The 21,655-nt window shown below is 46.6% G+C and overlaps 1 protein-coding gene across 8 annotated transcripts in view; it reads right to left on the bottom strand.

Moving 5' to 3' along the window:
• CUX1 (cut like homeobox 1) overlaps positions 1–21,655 on the bottom strand; it is a 469,420-nt gene that overhangs the window by 172,046 nt on the left and 275,719 nt on the right. For all 8 annotated transcript variants that reach the window (XM_023194480.1, XM_023194479.1, XM_023194482.1 and 5 more), the window contains 2 exons: positions 12,359–12,496; positions 5,672–5,795 (listed from right to left, as the gene is read on the bottom strand). In XM_023194480.1, coding sequence (XP_023050248.1) covers positions 5,672–5,795; positions 12,359–12,496 — 262 coding nt within the window. The remainder of the gene's footprint in view (positions 1–5,671; positions 5,796–12,358; positions 12,497–21,655) is intronic.

Genomic DNA, 21,655 nt, shown 5'->3' with positions numbered 1-21,655 from the left:
CTCGTGATCCACCCGCCTCGGCCTCCCAAAGTGCTGGGATTACAGGCATGAGCCACCGCACCTGGCCAGAAGTATTTAATATACTACAGTGTAATATAATCTCCCCGCCCTGTTCTTTTAATACAAAGGTGATCACAACACACATCACATTCTGGGGTCCCTTATTCACTTCTCTCTGTATTTTAGAAATGTTCTATTTCCAGCAAACATAGTTCTTCCTCATTCTTATTAAATAATTAACTTAATCAAGCCTCTATGGATACTCAGATTGTTTCTAGGTTTCTTTCTACTGAACATTCCCTCAGTGATCATTGTGGAGATATTGTTGCATAATTTTGAGAGTGAATCTGTTGGATGAAATGCTAACAGAGGAATTACAATGGCCAAAGGGTATCTGTAATTTTTTTCTTTTTTGGAGACAGGGTCTTGTTCTGTCACCCAGGCTGGAGTGCAGTGGCGTGATCTCGGCTCACTGCAATGTCTGCTCCTGAGTTCAAGCAATTCTCACCTCAGCCTCCCAAGAAGCTGGGATTACAGGTGTGTACCACGCCTGGCTGTTTTTCATATTTTTAGTAGAGATGGGGTTTCACCATATTGGCCAGGTTGGTCTCGAACTCCTGGCCTCAAGTGATCTGCCTGCCTTAGCCTCCCAAAGTGCTGAAATTGCAGGCATGAGCCACCTTGCCTGGCCACTTTTCTTGTTTTGATAGATACTGAAAAACTTCCCAACAAAAAACTTTCACCAATTTAAACTCCCACCAACAATATGTAAGTGTGTTTTCATATACTCTGCCAACGCAAGATAAAATCAAATTTAAATTTTTACTGCTGAGTAAAGCTATGTTATTTCTCTTTGTATGAAATGCCTACTTATCTCCTTTGCCTATTTTTGTAGAGTGGATTTTGTTCTTATTAATTTTGAAGACCTCTTTGTATATAATGAAAATTAGCCTTTTTGTCTTACATGGTACAAATATTTCTTCTCAGTTTATGTTTTTAAAATATTATTTGTTTTTAAGAATCTGTTTAAAGTTTTAGATAGTCATATTAATAAAAACAAATACGCACCCCAGTTTTCTTCCAGTATGTTTGTGACAATAAAAAATTATAATATTTAAATCCTAGATCCATCAACAATTTTTTGGTATAAAGAATGAAGTCTGTAATCCCAGCACTTTGGGAAGCTAAGACGGGCAGGTCACTTGTGGTCAGGAGTTCAAGACCAGCCTGGCCAACATGGTGAAATCCTGTCTCTACTAAAAATACAAAAATTAGCTGGGCGTGATGTTGGGCACCTGTAACCCCAGCTATTTGGGAGGCTGAGGCAGGAGAATTGCTTGAACCCAGGAGGTGGAGGTTGCGGTGAGCTGAGATCATGTTACTGCACTGCAGCCTAGGTGACAGAGTGAGACTTTGTCTCGAAACACACACACACACAATGAATGAAGTAAATTCTAGCTTCAGCCCTTCCCTCTAAGAATCAGTTATTGTATATTTTAATATAGCTAATCCCTTTACCTAATTTGAAAAGCCAAGAGCTGGGCACAGTGACTTAACATCTGTAATCCTAGCACTTCGGGAGGTTAGGGGGGTGGATAACCTGAGGTCAGGAGTTCGAAACCAGCCTGAGCAACATGGTGAAACCCTGTCTCTACTAAAAAATTAGCCAGGCTTGGTGGCACACGCCTGTAATCCCAGCTACTCAGGAGGCTGAAGCAGGAAAATCACTTCAGCCTGGAGCGGAGGGTTGCAGTGAGCCGAGATTGCGTGACTGCACTCCAGCCTGGGTGACAGAGCGAGACTCCATCTCAAAAAAAAGAAAAGTCAACTTAATAATATTTAATTCCCATATGTGTTTATTTCCATATTGTGGTAATGCATGAGTTTGCCGTAGGAAGACGTACAATCATACTGTACTGTATATAATTTTGTATGATGTTTTGACTTCATATTATACTAGATACGTTTCTCATGTTACTATGAATTCTCCATAATTATTATTAATATTTTAATGGTGACATAACATCCCAGTTAGGGATGGTCCTTCTTTTTACTAACCCATTTGTCCACGGCAGGGCCCTGAAATCGCTTGCGTTTTCCCCCTTGATCACTCACTGGTGAAGAGTGCTTTCCTAAGAGGCATTTACTTAAGACCAAGTCCGTATCAATGGGGTCAAAGGTCTGCCCGTCTGTCCGAGCCTTGACTCTGTGATGCGCACTCCTTTCCTGGAGTCTGTGCCCTGCCGCGCTCCCCCAGGGAAGATGGACACGGCCTTCACCTGCAGAGTTGGGCGTGGCCCCAAGGGACTGAACTTGGTCCTGCAGCCAGGGCTCCAGGTGGCCATGACAGAGCAGACAGGGAGGCCAGGGCTGCAGAGGTGGGCAGGCGCCAGTCTGGAGTTGCAAAGTCCCACCTCTGGCCCTGATTAGCTGCAAAAGCTGTAGGAGGTACCTCACCCACGACCTGTTTCTCCCTCTATGAAATGAGATGATCTACATTGCAGATCCATCCTGGGCAATTAGTGAGAGAATGTACTGAGAGCCTCCGGCCAAGTTCTGATGCAGGGAGGGCCCTGGGTGGGCGGGAGCTAGCAGTTCTCTTTTGTTTTATTTCTTTCTTTTTGAGACAGAGTTTCGCTTTTGTTGCCTAGGCTGGAATGCGATGGCACGATCTTGGCTCACTGCAAAACTCCGCTCCCGAGTTCAAGCAATTCTCAGGCCTCAGCCTCCCGAGTAGCTGGGATTACAGGCATGCGCCACCACACCTGGCTTATTTTGTATTTTTTTTTAGCACAGACAGGGTTTCACCATGTTGGTCAGGCTGGTCTTGAACTCCCGACTTCAAGTGATCCACCCACCTCACCTTCCCAATGTGCTGAGATTACAGGTGTGAGCCACTGTGCCCAGCCTCTTTTCTTTTCTTTCTTTTTTCTTTCTTTCTTTCTTTTTTTTTTTTTGAGGCAAGATCTCACTCTGTTACCCATGTTGGATTGCAGTGGTTCACTGCAGCCTGGAACTCCTGACCTCAAGCAATCCTCCTGCCTCAGCTTCCTGAGTAGCTGGGACTATAGGCACAAGCTGACCTGCATGGCTCATTCATTCATTCATTCATGCCATGGAGATGGCATATCTCTATGTTGCTCAGGCTGGTCTCGAACTGCTAAGTTCAAGGGATCCTCCTGCCTCAGCCTCCCAAAGCGCTGGGATTACAGATGTGAGCCACTGCGCCCGGCCAGTTTTCTTTCTGAATGAAGTCAGCTTAATGACATTCCCTAGAGGCCTTCATGATGCCGCAGGGCAGGCGAGCCCCAAAGGAAGGCTTAGCTGGCAAGGGCTCTGGGCTTTAGCCAGGAAGGAATTCAAGGGCGAGCCAGTGGTAGGGCAGAAGAAGGCAGCTTTATGGAGGTGGCAGCGTTATAGCTCCGTGACTGGTCTCGCAGGGTAGAACTGCCCCACAGGCCATGTGCTGACGGTAGTAGCTGAGGACAGTTTCGCACTCATATTTGCACCTACTTTTAATTACCGGTAGATTAAGAGGCAGTTTATACAGAAATTTCTAGGGAAGGGGTAGTAACTTTTGGGCTGGGAGATCATTGCCATGGAAAGGGGTGGTAACCCCTGGGTGTTGCCACGGCAATGGTAAACTGACATGGCACACTGGTGGGCATGTCTTATAGAAACCTGCTTCTCTCCAGGCCCTGTTTCAGCTAGTCTTCAATTTGGTCCAGTGTCTGAGCCTCACTTCCTAACTCAATGATGTTGCTACAGAGTCTGCCTTAGAAAAGTTCACCAAGGGCCGGGCACGGTGGCTCACGCCTGTAATCCCAGCACTTTGGGAGGCCGAGGTGGGCAGATCACGAGGTCAAGAGATCGAGACTATCCTGGCCAACATGGTGAATCCCCGTCTCTACTAAAAATACAAAAATTAGCTGGGCATGGTGGTGTGCACACCTGTAGTCCCAGCTTCTCAGGAGGCCGAGACAGGAGAATCACTTGAACCTGGGAGGCGGAGGTTGCACCGAGCCAAGATTGCGACACTGCACCCAAGCCTGAGTGACAGAGTGAGAGCCCATCTCGGAAAAAAACAAAACAAAACCAGAAAAAGTAAAAAGAAAAGCTCACCAAGTATCAGCATAGGAAGTCAACTGAAAATAAAACAAGATCCCACACCAGCCACAGTCCCACTTGGCCCCTCACCTGTAATCACGAATTTCATGCTTCCTGTTGATGGATATATACATTTCTTCACACTAAAGTTAAAATTCAGTATCTTTTTTTTCCCCCTTTTTTGCTTTTCTTGATGGGAGCGGGTATAAAACTTAATATCTTAATTTAACCCGTGAGTTTAAAAAAACCCAATCTAGGCCAGGTGTGGTGGCTCACACCTGTAATTACCTGAGGTCAGGAGTTCAAGACCAGCCTGGCCAACATGGTGAAACCCTGTCTGTACTAAAAATACAAAAGTTAGCCAGGCCTGGTGGCGGGTGCCTGTAATCCCAGCTACTCGGGAGGCTGAGGCAGAAGAATTGGTTAAACCCGGGAGATAGAGGCTGCAGTGAGCCGAGATCGCGCCATTGCACTCCAGCCTGGGCAACGAGCGAAATTCTCTTAAAAAAAAAAAAAAAAAAAAATCCGATCGATATGGTTGGAATCGGTAAGTTCAATAGTCCTTATTGTTGTTACAAGGAATCTAACTTTCATTAACTCATCATGCTAGGGGAAAACCAACTCATTATTTGTGGGAAACGTTTTTGGTAATTGGTATTTAGAAATCTAAAACTCACATCAGTTACATAGGGCATTAACATATTTTACTGATAGTAACTCCCTGATATGTAAGGTAATGAGAGGCAATACCAAAAAACCCACCGAGATTGTGTGTGCGCGTGTGTGTAATATTAAATATCACATCAGAGTGTGTGTGTGTGTGTGTGCGTGTAATATTAAATATCAATTTGATTGAGGAGGCAGAAAGAGTTTAGCAGCAGCCCACGGCTTGTCCCCAGAGGCCACACACTGGGAATGGACTTTCCTCTCTGGTCTTAGCCCAGGTGCAGCTGCCGGGTGCCACCTTGCTAACGACTCATGCCTTGAGCTTCACCTCTGCCCCTGCATGGCTTGGATACCCTCGGGCTCACTGGCTGCCTGACACCATCCACCGATTGGGAAAGGCAGATGCATTTTGCTCACAGAAACCTCACAAATGTAGAATATCTTTTTTTCTTTGTTGAGATGGAGTCTCACTCTGTTGCCCAGGCTGGAGTGCCGTGGTATGTTCTTGGCTCACTGCAACCTCTGCCTCCTGGGTTCAAGCAAGTGTCCTGCCTCGGCCTCCTAAGTAGCTGCAATTACAAATGCACTCCACCACACCCAGCTGATTTTTTTTTGGTATTTTTTAGTAAAGACGGGGTTTCACTATGTTGGTCAGGCTGGTCTCGAACTCCTTACCTCATGATCCACCCACCTCGGCCTCCCAAAGTGCTGAGATTACAGGTGTGAGCCAGTGCGCCTGGCCAGAATATAATTTTTGAAACATTTTGCCCACCGCCTTTACGGATTTGGGGTTACAACCTAGGCTTATTTTGCAGATCCATTTATCAACTTGTCTTGTGATGTGAAGTTCAGGGGCAAATGCTATGTCGGTCTGTGTGTGCCTGTAAGCCATGCTCACCTCTCTTTTTCTGCAAAGTCATTCTGTAACTTCTGTTCCTTCTCAAGAGCTATGGTTTCGGCTTGGTTCTTCAGTGTCTGTTCATATTCTCGGATTTTCTCTTTAAGTGCTTTTATCGTAACCTCTGCAGAAAAGAAAAAAAAAAACCTACAGTAAGAGAAGCACACAATTCTATATGGCTGTAGGTACAAGTCTCTCATAACCTGGTAGGATCGGTGTGTTTTAAACCTTAGCTCTTCAACTCTGACACAAAATCAATGGTTACGAGTCCCTTTGGAGACTTTTTACTCCCTAAATGTTAAATTGAACTTTAAACGTTTAGGCTGAGGAGGATCAATGGATTTCGCTGAAAAGAAGAGCTTTGGTTTCTCTAGTACCAGTCAAAGAAAAAAAGCGGGGGGAGGGGGGATGGAAATCAATGGTAAAATATCATATCATCTTATTGATGAGTCTTAAATTAGTCCTGTAACTGAGGGATGATTAATAAAGTTTTAGGTGGGTTTAAGTATTTTCTCAGAAAAAAAAAGTTCATAATGGCGCGTGCATTTTGGAAGAAGCAATCGAAGTAGAGTCAAGAAAGTCTACGGTACCCCATTCTCTATGACGTGATGTTTCACATTGCATGCCTGTATCAAATATCTCATGTACCCTATAAATATATACACCTACCATGTACCCACACAAATTACAAATAAATTTAAAAAAAAAAAGAAAGAAAGTCTACAGGCCAAGCACAGTGGCTCACATCTGTAATCCCAGAACTTCGGGAGGTTGTGATGAGAGGATCCCTTGAGCCCAGGAGTTTGATGCCAACCCTAGAAACATGGCGAGCTCCGCCTCTACAAAAAGGGCAAGAATTAGCTGGATGTGGTGGCGCACACCCGCGCCCAGCTTAGGGACTCAGGAGGCTGAGGTGGGAGGATGTCTTGAACCCAGGAGTTTGAAGATGCAGTGAGCTATAATTGTGCCACTGCACTCCAGTCTGGTTGACAGAGTGAGGGTGAGTGAGTGAGACAGAGAGAGAGAGAGAGAGAGAGAGAGAGAGAGAAACAGAGAGAGAAAGAAAGAGAGGGAGACAGAAAAGGAAGGAAGGAAGGAAGGAAGGAAGCAAGGAAGCAAGCAAGCAAGCAAGCAAGCAAGCAAGACGGCCTGGCCCTGCAGCTCTGCTGGTTCACAAGTGACAAGAAACGCGCAGTGCTCGGTGGAGAAAGCATGGAAGGGACTGGGCTGGAAAGGACCTAGCCTGGAGCGCCCTCCACTCTGGTGGTCGGGGGCTGTGTGTGCAGAGCAGAGGGTGCTGTAGCCTGGGGGAAGATGCTCTGGTGACTGGCATGTGGCCTGGAGAAGTCCTAGAGTGGGGTGTGAGCGCCAGTGATGTGGGGCAGCGAGGGGCCCCTTGGAAGGCAGGGCTGTCTCGGGAAAGCCCAGGCCCAGGCGGCTCTGGTGAGTGGCTCCCGTACCACCAACTGCAAGTTCACAGACATCGCCTCAACTGCCCAAATAGGGAACATCAAAGCGGACTTGATGAATGGAACAGACCTGTGGGTGGCTCTGGGGCAGGACTGCTCCACCTGCGCTCTCCTCCAGACACGCCTATGCCACTCTGCATGCTGGAAGCTTTGTGTGTGGGTGGCTCTGGGGCAGGGCTGCTCCACCTGTGCCCTCCTCCAGACACGCCTATGCCACTCTGCATGCTGGATGCTTTGTGGAGAAGCACTGTGGCCCCAGCCCCCTGGAGAGGGGAGCTCTTAGGAATGGTAGCCCGCTGCTACAGATCCACCTCTTAGCAGGGGAGGCTCATTTTCCTTGTGCGCCCAGCACCGGCATAGATGCGTGCTCAGGAAAGCACTATGACATGAATGAATGAAGGCGCCGAGGCCGGGCAGAGCTGGGGGAGGGCCAGACAGGGTTTGCGGCAATGGAGCTCCCTCTGGTGCAGCAAGCGCACCTGCCAGGTGTGTAACTCACAGCCATTCTTGCTCTCTGAGCTGTACAGACACGCGCTGGCCAGGGCAAAAGCACATTACCTGGGTGATTAACACCCACGTGGCTTAGTGCACAGAAGCGAAAGGCTTTTTTTTTTTTTTTTTCTGAGGCAGAGTCTCGCTCAGTGGCCCAGGCTGGAGTGCAGTGGCGCGATCTCCACTCACTGTAACCTCCGCTTCCTGGTTTCAAGCAATTCTCCTGCCTCAGCCTCCTGAGTAGCTGTGATTACAGGCACACACCACCATGCCTGGCTAATTTTTGTGTTAAAGGCTCTTTTGTTAAGAGAAGAGGTTGGCCTTTTTCATGAGGTGGGACCCAGAGTGCTTTCTTCAGAGATGTGGAATTCCACCAACGATCACATCGGGGCACAGGAGAGGGGACTGGGCACCTTTCTGCCTTTTGGCTTGGCTGTTCAGAGCCTGGAAGAGATGCTCTGTGTACACAGTGGTTGGTGATACGTCTCTCTCAAGCCATACGGATGAGGCCAAAGTGAGGCAAGAGCTGGACACTTCTAGAATGGACTCCAGACAGGTCAGCTCTGAAAAAGCCAACACTGCTCTGCTACGTCAATGGTCTACACTCTCATGTAAACATACAGCATTTTTACCTTTTTTAAATTGAGACAGAGACTCGCCCTGTCGCCCAGGCTGGAGTGCAGTGGCGTGATGTCGGCCCATTGCAACCTCTGCCTCCCAGGTTCTTGCAATTCTCATGCCTCAGTCTCCTGAATAGCTGGGATTACAGGTGTGTGCCATCACACCTGGCTAATTCTTGTATTTTTAAAGTAGAGACGGGGTTTCACCATGTTGGCCAGGCTGGTCTCAAACTCCTGACCTCAATTGATCTGCCCACCTCAGCCTCCCAAAGTGCTGAGATTATAGGCATGAGCCACAACAGCCGGCCTTTTTTGCCTTTAAGGACCGGCTGGAAGTGGCTGTACAGCACTTGGACCCTAACACTTGTTCCAGTGGGGCTGCTCATGACACATCACAGTGTGTGACCTCGTCAGTGTGCTGTGCCTGATGAGGTCTCTGCCTCATGAGGCCCCCTGGCCCCAGGTGAGTTCTCACAGACCAGACCAACCTCATCTAGAGGCCACTTTATCCTAGAGCCTCTGGCCTTCTGGCCCAGGCTGCACCCCAGGCAGACACTGGGTGTCTCAGCAGGCCTCCCAGGCATGTGCAGGGGAGGAGGGGCCAGCATAACAGAGAGGGCTCTGAAGGGCTTGGCATTACCTGGGGACTCCATTTACTCATCTTTGCAGGGTGGGTGGGTTGTGGCCCATGAGGCGGAAGTTCCCTCTTTGTTCTAACTTTTATTATGTGCCTGATATAGTTTAGGTGTTTGTCTCCCCTAAATCTCGGGTTGAAATCTCATCTCCAATGTTGGAGGTGGGGCCAAGTGGGAGGTGTCTGGGTCGGGGGCGAATCTCTCATGAACGGCTTGGTGGCCTCTCAATCACTGAGATTTGATTGTTAAGAAGTCTGGGGTCCCCCCACCTCTCTTGCCCTGTGGCATGCTTGCTCCCCTTTCACCTTCTGCCATGAGTAAAAGCTTCCTGAGGACCCCCAGAAGCCAGGCAGATGCTGGCGTCGTGCTTGTACAGCCTGCAGAACCATGAGCCAAATAAACCTCTTTTCTTCATCAATTACCCAGCCTAAGGTATTTCTTTACTGCAACACACAAAGTACTCACACCATCTTTTTTTTTTTTTAAGAGATAGGGTCTTGTTACGTTGTCCAGGCTGGTCTCGAACTCCTGGCCTCAAGAGATCCTGCCGCCTTGGTCTCCCAAAGCGCTGGGATGATAGGCATGAGCCATTGTGCGGGCCCCTGCTCTAACTTTTTAATCATTTATACTACTGCTGTGATAATTACAAGAAGTGATGTGCACCGCCCACCTTCCCAAATCATGATCACTTTTATTCTTGGAAGGGGAGGAGAGGAAATGACATTTTTCTGGAGCTTGGGAAAACTTGTTATCCAAATAAAGGGGGGTAAATTTCTGGCAAAAACCACACTGCTGAATAAGTAGCAGGTACTATTGAGAGCTAAATGCTGTGTGTATATACATACTTAACCCCACACCAACCCTACCTGGTAAGTATGAGAATTGCCTCCCAGGAGAAAGAGGCTTTTAGCAAAGTGAGATAATTTGCCCAAGGTCACATAGCTAGGTGGTGGCAACAAAAGGACTCAAACTAGGTCTGTCTGTCTGTCTGTCTCCAGGACCATTCTTTTTTAGAGATAGAGTCTTGCTCTGTTGCCCAGGCTGGAGTACAGTGGTGTGATCTTAGCTCACTGCAACCTCTGCCTCCCAGGTTCAAGTGATTCTCCCGCCTCATCTCCTGAGTAGCTGGGATTACAGGCATGTCCCACCACACCACACCTGTAATTTCTGTATTTTTAGTACAGATGGGGTTTTGCCATGTTGGCCAGGCTGGTCTCGAACTCATGACCTCAAATGATCTGCCCACCTTGGTTTCCTTAAGTGCTGGGATTATAGGCATGAGCCTCCACACCTGGTCTGGAGCCGTTCTTAAATCTTGGACTCTATAACTCATTGTGAAAAGCCCAGCATACGAGACCTTTGGGGAGAGAACATCCACACCCAGCTTGGCTCCTGGTCAGCCCCTGTGCAAAGCCCTGGCCACTGGGAAGCTGGTCACTGAGGCACCGGTGATATAAGGAAAAGGGAAGGACAATCCTGCACAGCCCTTCAGGTCCAACCTGCACCACCCTCCCACAAAACAAAAGCAAACTTAAAAAAATAAAATAAGCCAGAAAGAGGCTGGGCACGGTGGTACACATGCCTGTAGTCCCAGCTACTCGGGAGGCTGAAGCGGGAGGATTGCTTGAGTTCAGGAGGTCAAGGTTGTTGCAGTGAGCAAGATCGTGCAACTGCACGGGTGACAGGGCGGGACCCTGAATCTAAAATAAATAAATAAATAAATATATAAAAAACACCCACCAAACAAACCAGAGAGTAGATCTATCAAAATTAGATGCCAGAGGACAATGAAGGGGAAAAAAACCCCAGGATACTCCCCTTTAGGGTAGCGCACCTATGAAAATTCGATGTGCAGATTTGCAGGTTACCTTTCACTGCAACACTGGAGTGATTCTGGCAAGAAATGCTTCCTACAGGGGAAGGTAATACCTCCCCTCACAGCAGTTCCAGCTCAGTAAGCCCAACGCCTCACTTTCTAGCAGGACAGGAGCTTTCCCTTCTGGTCCTAAAGGCTCACACTCTCTGCAAAGCCAGACAGAAGTGCAGTCTGGCTTCCCCAGCTGCCTGTCACCTCATGCCCCCAAATTTCAGCAAGGAAGCCCTGTTGGTCTGAGGGCTTGAGTACCCTCATACCTACACTCAGGGAGATGTTCTCGGAGGCCCTGCACTGCTGCCCTCGCAGCCCATGCCTCTACCTCTGGCTCTCACACATCATCACAGATGCTTTCTGGATCATTCCCACGGACAATTCCTCTTCCCTGGTCTGTCTGCAGTGTTTTTAAAGCCAAAGGACGCTTTTAGAAGTCTTTGCCAATTCACTTTTTCTGTTGTTGTTAAAGACTGGAACTTGCTCTGTCACCCAGACTGAGTGCAGGGTCACAATCATGGCTCACTGCAAGCTTGACCTCCTGGGATCAGGCAATCCTCCCGCCTCAGCCTCTTGAGTGACTGGGACCACGGGTGCGCACCACCATGCCCAGCCAATTTTTGATGTTCTGTAGAGGCAGGGTATTGCTAGGTTACCCAGGCTGGTCTCGAACTTCTGGCCTCAAGCAATCCTCCCACCTTGGTCTCTCAAAGTGCTGGGATTACAGGTGTGAGCCACCGCACGTGGCCCCAATTAACTCTTTATTGCAGTCTCTACAAATAGTCAATGGAAGGCCACTGGGAATGGGCAGCCTCCCCTTTCAATTTAATTCCTTACCCACATTCCCAAACAAAAACAAACAGGCCGAATTACTCTTTTCGGAGCTGGCTGAAAAACCTGCTGCTGCTGTCAGAGGGGGGCTGTGATTTTCCTTCAAGCCAAAGAAGCCAACAGGCTCCCGGATTCTGAGTGCCTTGGATTTTAGGTATAGGACAGATTCCTTTGTTCTTCCCTGATGGGAAAAGCCAGGGAACCTTTGCCCTCTCTGTCTTGTTGACGGCTGGGCAAACGCACCAAGAGGTTGTTTTCTTTCATTAAATTCCTAATGAATAGGCGATACTGACAAGGCAACAGCGGCGCTTAAGCATGCAGCCTTTAAGACGTGTCTGAAGCCTTAATGTATCCGCGGCAATTATTAAATGACTTACTGTGTATGACCCTTTGATCATGAGCTGGCTCTCTGACAGGTGTCGCCTGGAGGCAATGCGTCGGCCTTTCAAGAGGCAGACCCAATCACGTAATGATACAGGAAGAATTTTCAAAGAATCCTGATCGGTCTCATCAGAGGGCAATAAAATCTTACGTCGCTGTTGTGCAGAGGAAAAGTTTTACTTCAAAATAGCTCAGCACGATTATCGTCTCTCTCTAACGCTCAGATTCCTGCCCCACCCTGACTTTATGACGTGTATATTACAAGGAAGCTAGTCCCAAAAGTATGGGAAAAGCCAATTAAAATAAAAAGAAAAGAAGAGAAAAAAAAAAAAAGAAGAAGAAGAAGAGAAAAGAAGAGAGAAGACAAAGCAAAGAACGCATTTTCCACCAACCTTGATTTTTCACTTCAGCAAATTCCTTGTTGTATTCTTCCAGAGTTTCCCTAAGTTTCTGGTTCTCTGTTTCAATATCGTGCAGGCGCTGCACTTTGAGCTGGAGTTGCTGTCCGAGATCCAAAGCTGGTACGGGATCTGCACAACAGGAAAACAGCCATCACCCTACTCTGCCCCCAAAAAGGCCCCCTCCACGGCGGTACACAGGCTCAGAGATGGGCTCCCAGGCTGTCAGCTCCAGTGGGATCCCCAGAGGCCACAGTCATGCCCTCACAGCCGGCCTCCTTGCTGGGTGGGAGAATTCTCCAGTGCTTTACAAAGGATGGACCCAGCCCAGGGTCCCGGAGGTGTGAAAACGGGTGGGAACAGCCATGAGATTCACTGGTATTTGTCGATTACTCCTGCCTGGTGTGACACTTTCATGATTTTTATTCTTTGATGACATAAGTAGAGAAATACACCAGGCAGCAGCCCAGGAGATCAATCACATCCCCACAGTTGCATGTGGAGGACGGACAAGTCCGTGGACAGGTGCTGGCATGTTTAAGGGTCCAGTGATTATGAGGTTGGAAGTAACACCTGATGCCTGAGAACGCCACATAGTTCATGGGACACTTTATGGAGATTTTGTCTTTTGAGCCTTACAATGATCTTGAGAAAGAGGCCTCAGAAACTAAAGCCCAGGGAAGAGGAGTGACTCACCTGAGGTCACCCAGCTAGTTGGCTGGCATGGAGAATGCACACCTAAGTCTGTTAACTTCAAGTGATCATGCTTTTTTGTTTGAGATAGGGTCTCCCAGGCTGGAGTGCAGTGGCATGATCATGGCTCACTACAGCCTCCACCTCCTGGGCTCAAGCAATCCTCCCACCTCAGCCTCCCAAGTAGCTGGGACTACAGGTGGGCAGTAGCATGCTGGGCTAATTTTTGTATTTTTTTGTAAAGATAGGGTCTTCCTATGTTGCCTAGGCCGGTCTCAAACTCCTGGACGCAAGGGATCTGCCCACCTCAGCCTCCCAAAGGATTATGGGCATGAGCCACCCCACCCAGCCCTGAGTGACCATTCTTTACAAGGAAGGTCACTTGGTGAAGCAGAGGAAAGAAACACTTAGGTTTTATAAGAAGCCACCCCGTTTCACGACATGATCACTTTCCATCACGATCCTCCTTCCCTAATGAAGGGTGTTCAGAAGAGTCAGGGGTTAGTGGCTGCGGGTCCCAAGGCTGGAGACCCTTGCAGAGGCACAGCTGGTGACCCAGCATGGCCCTGTCGGAGGCCAGCTGGCCTGGAGGCCACCACACTCATGACAATAACAAAGCGCAGGGCAGCACGAGCCGAACAGCAGCCAGGCCAGCGATGGGGTCTTGCGGCCAATTCAAGGTCACATCTGCCATCAGATTCACTTGCAGAAAACTGGATTTTAATCCAAAGTCAGAAGTCACAGGACCTGGAATTGACAGTCCAAACTCACGGCTCTCGCCTTTACTGTGAATTCAACAGGATGCAGAGACCTTAATGTTCTTCCGCATCAATGCGATTTTTAGTTTTCCTTCTGCTGCCTAAGAGGCAATTACATTCCGCCTGCTGGGTACCAGGGGCACACTTCCTTTGGAATTCTCAGGCTCCGTCAGAGTGGAAGAATACCCAAGTCCACAGGGCTTAGAAAGATTATTTAATGTATTTCTGGTATGGGCGCCAGCGTCACTTATGAGATGGTTGCAGAGATTTAGTCTCCAGTCGAAGAATGCCAAACACCATGCCCAGTGGATCAACAAGAGTATATATTCAAGAGCTCACTTAATTTTCAAATAACAGAGTCATTAATTTTTCAGACCACCCTAGGTTCCTGGAATCGAGGGCCAGGTCTACCATGCCTCGGTTAACGTATCCAGCTGGAGCCAGGGACTCTCTGGGATGCCAGCATCTTGGCAGAGTTTACAAAAGGCAGGCACTGGGATATGTTGGGATCAACGTCAGCGGACCCTGGGTGCTGGGGTTTCGCAGTAACACAGTCCATCATGCAGAACCCTTGGCTGCTGGGCACTTACTCTGCACGTATACACAGTCTATAATTGCATCTCTTTCTGGCGCATGACTTTTCATTATTATTTTAATCAGCATTAAAATATTTATGTTAAATTTGACTCCAAAAGCTCTTCTGGAGGCCGGCTGCAGTGGCTCATGCCTGTAATCCCAGCACTTTGGGAGGCTGAGGGTGGCCAGATCGTTTGAGCTCAGGAGTTCGAGACCAGTCAGGGCAACATGGTGAAAGCCTGTCTCTACAAAACAAAAACACAAAACCAAAAAACTAGCCAAGCATGGTGGCGCACACCTGTAGTCCCAGTTACTAGGGCGACTAAGGCAGAAGAATCGCTTCAGCCCTTGAGGTAGAGGTTGCACTGAGCTGTGATCGAGCCACTGCACTCCAGCCTGGGCAACAGAGCGAAATCCTGTCTTGGAAAAAAAAAAAAGCTATCTTGGGTAGATGGTTCTTTGTAAGCAGGAGTCATGATAACACAAAAAACAGAATTACTGAAAACATTCCAGGTGCTGTTTGTAAAAAGCAATTCTGTAACTTCTCTGAATACCTTCACCTTCTCAGCCTGCCCCTCTTCCCTACCTTCACAGCCTTGTGCTGGGCAAATGGTCTCAAGAAAGTGAACAGCCTGTTCACAGCCTCCTTTTACAAAACCACGATTTACACTTGACATAAAGGTCAGGGAAAAGCAGGTAAAGAGAGGAACCTTTGCTCACGTATAAAATTATATTAAGAGTTGCTCATGTAGGCTTTCTAGCACAAGTGCCAGGAAATTATGTCTTTAAAGAACAAAGCTAGTGTACTGCCTGCCCTCCCTAAAAGTTCTGTCAACAACATTTCCAGTCCATTCTTTTCAAAAGGCCAGGATCCCACTGTATCTGCTTCGAATTAAAAAAATAGCTTCTCCCATGCGGTTAAGCAAGGAATCCAGTGACATGAAAATGACACGCACATTATCAAGTGAGGAGGAGCCAGACCTTTACACCAATTTTCAAAGCCTTATACTGTAAATGAAAATTCAGGCCATCTCATAATCGTTCACTATGGCATGTATATTTAGTCTGACACTATTAAAGGTTAATGCCTACATAGCAAAGCTGGTCACAGACTAAAGGATCAGCTAAATGTTCAAACATCTCTGTGCATTAAACTCCAAACTTTACTACAGTAGATTTGAATGGCTAAATTCCTACAGCATATGAATATTGTTTTGGGATATGTAAGAGGCAATGCTAAAGAACTTCTTAGGCTTAATTTTTATTACTTGTATTAAAGGAACAGCTAATTACTGCATGACAATATAATGACTGCAGCATGTTTGGGCTAAAGACCGAAACAATGAATTTTGGCATGCCAAAACCCAACCTGTGCGTTAATCTACAGAAATCATAGCTTTTTGTCTCGTTAATGATTTCCAATGCCATTTAAACCCCACACAAGGATTGTCAGGTCTTATGCGAACGTCAGATGCCTCCGATCTTAGCAGCTCAATTAGGGAATTGTCTGGAGGAGGCGAAGAGGACACACCCATACATAAAACAGGAACACACAAAATCCGGTAACCCCTGTCTTCCCAGCCTCCTCCTCCGATTCAACACGCTTTCCTGCCAGCTCCACCCACCCAACGCGACAATCTTGTAAAGTGTTTTACAATCATCTGATACTTAATTCCTAAAGCAATCTTGGAGGTATTATATAGCTTGTTATGCAACACAGGGCTCAAGGAACATAATTATTACAAACAACAATACTGCACATATTCAGCACCTTTTCCTAAGTGCACGCAACATTATCTCGTTAATTCCAGCCATCCCAGTCAGAGGCTGGTGGAGCTCTCTCTGTAATGTATGGGGTGATGCATCTCACCCAGGGAGGGAAGGAAGAAGGAAAGAAGCTGGCCAGGCAAATGAGTATGAAAAATTCTCAGTACGATTTCTGCTTACTGGCTGGGCACAGTGGCTCACGCCTGTAATCCCAGAACTTTGGGAGGCTGAAGAGGGAAGATTGTTTGAGCCCAGGACTTTGAGGCCAGCCTGGGCAACATAAGTGAGACCCTGTCTCTAGGAAAAATAAAAAAATTAGCTTGGCATGTTGGTGCACTCCTTGGGAAGCTGAGGTAGGAGGATTACTTGAGCTTCGGAGGTGGAGGTTGCAGAGAGCTACGACTTTTTTTTTTTTTTTTTTTTTTTTTTTAGGTGGGGGCTCCCCCCCGGGGGGGGGGAAGGGGGACCTCTTTTCCCAAGAAAAAAAAAAAAAAAAAAAGTTTCTGTTTCCTTAACCAGCGGCCAACGAAAATCTCTTTCAGTACTAATTTAACAAATATTTCCTAAGCAACTGAACCAACTAACTGCTCTGGGAAGGGCTCAGCCTTGTAGCAGAGAGAAGCCATGGATGTAAATGACAAACACAAGGCAGGAGACCAGATGAGTGGAAGAGCGCTCCTGGAGAAACTGGGAAAAGGAGTTCTTTTTTTCTTTTCTTGAGATGGAGTCTCACTGTGTCGCCCAGGCTGGAGTGCAGTGGTGCGATCTTGGCTCACCGCGTTCTCCGCCTCCTGGGTTCAAGCGATTCTCCTGCCCCAGCCTCCTGAGTATCTGAGATTACAGGCGCACACCACCATGCCAGGATAATTTTGCATTTTTAGTATAGACAGGGATTCACACTCCATTGCCCAGGCTGGTCTTGAACGCCTGGCCTCAAGCAATCTGCTCACCTCGGCCTCCCGAAGTGCTGGGATTACAGCCACGAGCCACCGTGCCCCGCCAAAATGCATTTTTGACTCGTGGGTATTTTCAACTTACGATGTCTGGTAGGTTAGGGGCATTAAATATATTTTCGACTCGTGATGTTTTCAACTTGTGATGGGTTGACTGGAGCACAGCCCCACTGTGAGTGTGGAGCATTTGCGCTGCCGAGCATGGAAAGGAGAGGCACAGGGAGCGAGGGGAATGGGTCCCAGAGACAAGGGGACAGGGAAGGCCTCTCTGAAGAAGTGAGCGGGGATGGATATCAGGATGGTAACGGGAGGCACTGCAGGGATTCACCCCAGGCAGACGCAGCAACCGGTGAAAGTTCCTGTGGTAGCTGTGAACAGGACAAAGGCATAGTGAGAAGCCAGTGTGGTCCCAGGGAAGGAGAAGGAGAACAGGAAGAGAAAAGAGATCAAGGAGAGGGAGGCTGCCCATCAGGATTTTAAGGAAAACAGGAGTGCAAGGAGGAGAAAAAGATATATAAAAAGAAGCAAACTAAATGCTAGAGCTGAAAATACAATGTATGAAATGAGCCAATGGTTAGAATTTGGATGCAATTCTGCTCCTGTCAAGAAGTGGCCAGGGATGGATGGCATGGCGCACGCCTGTAATCCCAGTACTTCGGGAGGCCAAAGCACGCAGATCACCTTAGATCAGGAGTTTGAGACCAGCCTGGCCAATATTGTGAAACTCCGTCTCCACAAAAAATACAAAAATTAGCTGGGTGTGGTGGTGCACACCTGTAGTCCCAGCTTTTTGGGAGGCTGAGGCAGGAGAATTGCTTGAGCCTAGGAGGTGGAGGTTGCAGTGAGCTGAGATCACACCACTGCACTCCAGCCTGGGTGACAGAGCATGACTCCATCTCAAACCAAACCAAACCAAAACTGCAGTACTTCAACCCACAAAATGGTTTGTTGGTTTTCTCTTGGCAAAAGTATGTAAGAGTTTTAAGCTTAAAGATGAGCTATACGATTTTCTTTAGAAAAGCGAAGTGATCCTGGCCGGGTGGGACAGTGTGTACCTATAATCCCAGTGCTTTAGGAGGCTGAGGTGAGAGGATCACTTGAGGCCATCAGTTCAAGACCAGCTGGGGCAGCATAGCAAGATCCCATCTCTAACAAAGAAAAATAAAAAAGTAGCTGGGCATGGTGGGAACACACCTATAGTCCTAGTTACTAGGGAGGCTGAGGTGGGAGGATTGCTTGAGCCCAGGAGTTAGAGGCTGCAGTGAACTATGATCATGCCATTGCACTCCAGCCTCGGCAACAGGGTGAGATCCTGTCCTCAAAACAGGGAAGAAAAAAAAAAAAAGGCAAGCTAAGTGATCCAAATTACCTGTCCTGTTTTGTGATGGTAAATGGCTATCATATCAGTAATACACTGCTTGACAGATATTTTTGAAAAAATAAACACATACTAAGTCGTTGCAATAAATGTGGTGCTTTAATGCTTTTTGAGGAAAACAACTATTTCATGCTACAGTGACAGCATTCTAAAGGTGAATATATGGAAATGTCCCCATCATCTATACACTGATGGGCAAAGGCAGCACCTTCTACAAAAATGGCTCAATGCCTCATATCGCACAAGAGGGATTGTAGTGTAATGGTTTGCAGTACGAGCCAGGCTGCATGTGTTTGCGTCTCAGCTCTCTCATTTACTGGCTGTGCAATCTTGGACAAGTTACTTAACCCCTCTGTGCCTTAGTTTCTTCATCTACAAATTGGGCATAGTAACTGTGCCTATGTCATGGTGCTATTGTGAGGATTAACTTAAGAAAATTGCCACACACAGAGTTAACACTCAATAAATGTTATCTACTATTATTTACCAACTCAAATCTGAGTAAACATTTGCCAAAAGAAGTTTCAAATAGTTTGTTAATTAATATAAGAAATGCAAAATCTTCTGAAAAGCTATTAAAAAAAAAACAACAAAAAAGAGGCTGGGCGTGGTGGCTCACACCTGTAATCCCAGCACTTTGGGAGGCTGAGGTGGGCGGATCATGAGGTCAGGAGATCGAGACCATCCTGGCTAATATGGTGAAACCTCGTCTCTACTGAAAATACAAAAAAATTAGCTCGGTGTGGTGGCAGGCGCCTGTAGTCCCAGCTACTTGGGAGGCTGAGGCAGGAGAATGGTGTGAGCCTGGGAGGCGGAGCTTGCAGTGATGCAGTGAGCGGAGACTGTGCCACTGCACTCCAGCTTGGGCGACAGAGCGAGACTCCATCTCAAAAAAAAAAAAAAAAAAAAGAATATCACAGAAAATGAAAATTGACTAGATGAGTTTCAACAAATACCGTCTCATAATTAGTACAAGTTGAGTTTCCCTAATTCAAAAATCCCAAATCCAAAACACTCTGATCCCAACCAAGCATTTTGAATAAAAGACACTCAACCTCTACCTAGATTTCATAAATATGAATCCTATTTTTGTAAAGATAGCCAATAATGTGCTTCTTTGGTTTGAATCTATTTATCTTTGTAAGTTATTTTTTCCAGCCATTTCCATGAAAACCAAAAGTCAAAATTAAAAGAACTTGGAGTCTTTGCTTCTGGCCATGACAGATCTACTGACACTCAACATGCCCTCTGGTCATAAACATCTAGAAAACTAGGCAAAGTCAATGAAACAACTATTTACAGACCCTGGACAACTGGTGGAACAAGACTTCCCTGAAGGAAGGGAAGCAAATGAGATGAGCCCTATGTTACCCTTCCTGGCAGGAAGAACTCTCTGGATTGCATCACAGTGAAGAAAAAAACCCAAGCAGAGTGTAATGGTCTCCCTGTCCACTGAAGGACAGACATCAGAAGATTGGGTGGCTGCAGCAATTGGAATTTGCAAGGCAGAGCACTGAAAAGGAGGGACATATACTAAGAAAGAGCTACAGAAATCTGCAGAGAGGTGATCTGTTGCCAAGAGCTAAAGTGCCTATGTACAGGGTGAAACTCATAAGGCCAGGCAAGAACAGAAAGGAAAGTCTGAGCTAAAAACCAACCCCCCACCCCCAACCAACCCAGTTTGAGGGCTGGAGGACTTTCCAACTGCATCCAGTCAGAGAGGACACACTTGTTGAAGAGCAAGGACTTGTAAAGACACTGAAGTGTCACACCAGAGTGGAGGGCTAAACTAATCTTGAAGCCTTATCCACATCCACTCCAAAAAGCTACAAACAAGTCTCAGAATGATCAAGCTGATCTTCAAGTAACTTAACTGCCTGCTCAAACTTAAATAAGACAACAAAATCCAGTTAACGCTCATGATGTCTAAAATTCAATAGAAAATTACTAGACGTGCAAAGCAGCAGGATCATCAGAGGAAAAATCAGTTCATAAAAACAGAACCAGAAATGACAAGAGATAATTGAACAAGCAGACTAGAACACCCATTACGAGCATGTCCAAGGATTTAAAGAAAAATATGAATACAATACAGACAGGAACAGAAAACATAAAGAATCAAATGGAATTCTGAAACTTAAAATATGCGAAATGAAAAAAATTCACTTGATTGGCTGAACAACAGATTAGACACGGTGAAAGAAAAAGATCAGTGAATTTAAAGATACAGTCACAGAAACAAACCAAACAGAAATAGACAGAGAGAAAGATTGAAGAAAAAGTTAGTAAACCCTCAGCAACCTATGAAACAAAATTAAGCAACCAAACATACATTTCCCAGAAAGGGGAAAAGGGTGTATTTGAAAAAACAGTGGCAAAATTTCATAAAAGCTATAAACCTAAAAAGTCAAGAAACTCTACAAACTCCATGCAGGATAAACCCAGAGAACACCAGTAAGCATAAGAGAGTTTCTGAAATCAAAATTAGAAAATGAAAATCTTAAATGGTGGAGAGAAAAAGATTCATTGTATATCGGTAAAAAAAAAAAAAAAGATATGAATTACAGGTGATCTCCTGTCAGAAACAGTCAATCAGTCCAGAGAGAGAAAAAACCAAAACCCAAACCAACAACAAACTATTTTATTTTATTTATTTTATTTTATTTTGAGATAGAGTCTTGCTCTGTCATCCAGGCTGGAGTGCAGTGGTACCATCTCAGCTCACTGCAAGCTCTGCTTCCTGGGTTCAAGAGAATCTCCTGCCTCAGCCTCCCGAGTAGCTGGGATTACAGGTGCACACCATCATGGCCAGCTAATTTTTGTTTTTCTAGTATAGACAGGGATTCACCATATTGACCAGGCTGGTCTCCAACTCTGGACCTTAAGTGATCCAATCCGTCTCAGCCTCTCAAAGTGTTGGGATTACGGGCGTAAGCCACCATGACTGGCAGACCCAAGAAACTATTTTATATCTGACAAAAAATACTCTTTAAAAATTCAGGTGTCTGGATGCAGTGGCTCATGCCTGTAATCTCAGCACTTTGGGAAGCCAAGTCAGCCGGATCACCCGAGGTCAGGAGTTTGAGACCAGCCTGGCCAACATGGAGAAACCCTGTCTCTACTAAAAATACAAAAATTAGCCAGGCGTGGTGGCGTACACCTGTAA

The sequence above is a fragment of the Piliocolobus tephrosceles genome, chromosome 8 (assembly GCF_002776525.5).
Source record: "Piliocolobus tephrosceles isolate RC106 chromosome 8, ASM277652v3, whole genome shotgun sequence".
Lineage (NCBI taxonomy): Eukaryota > Metazoa > Chordata > Mammalia > Primates > Cercopithecidae > Piliocolobus > Piliocolobus tephrosceles.
This window is presented reverse-complemented; position numbering and strand designations above follow the sequence as displayed.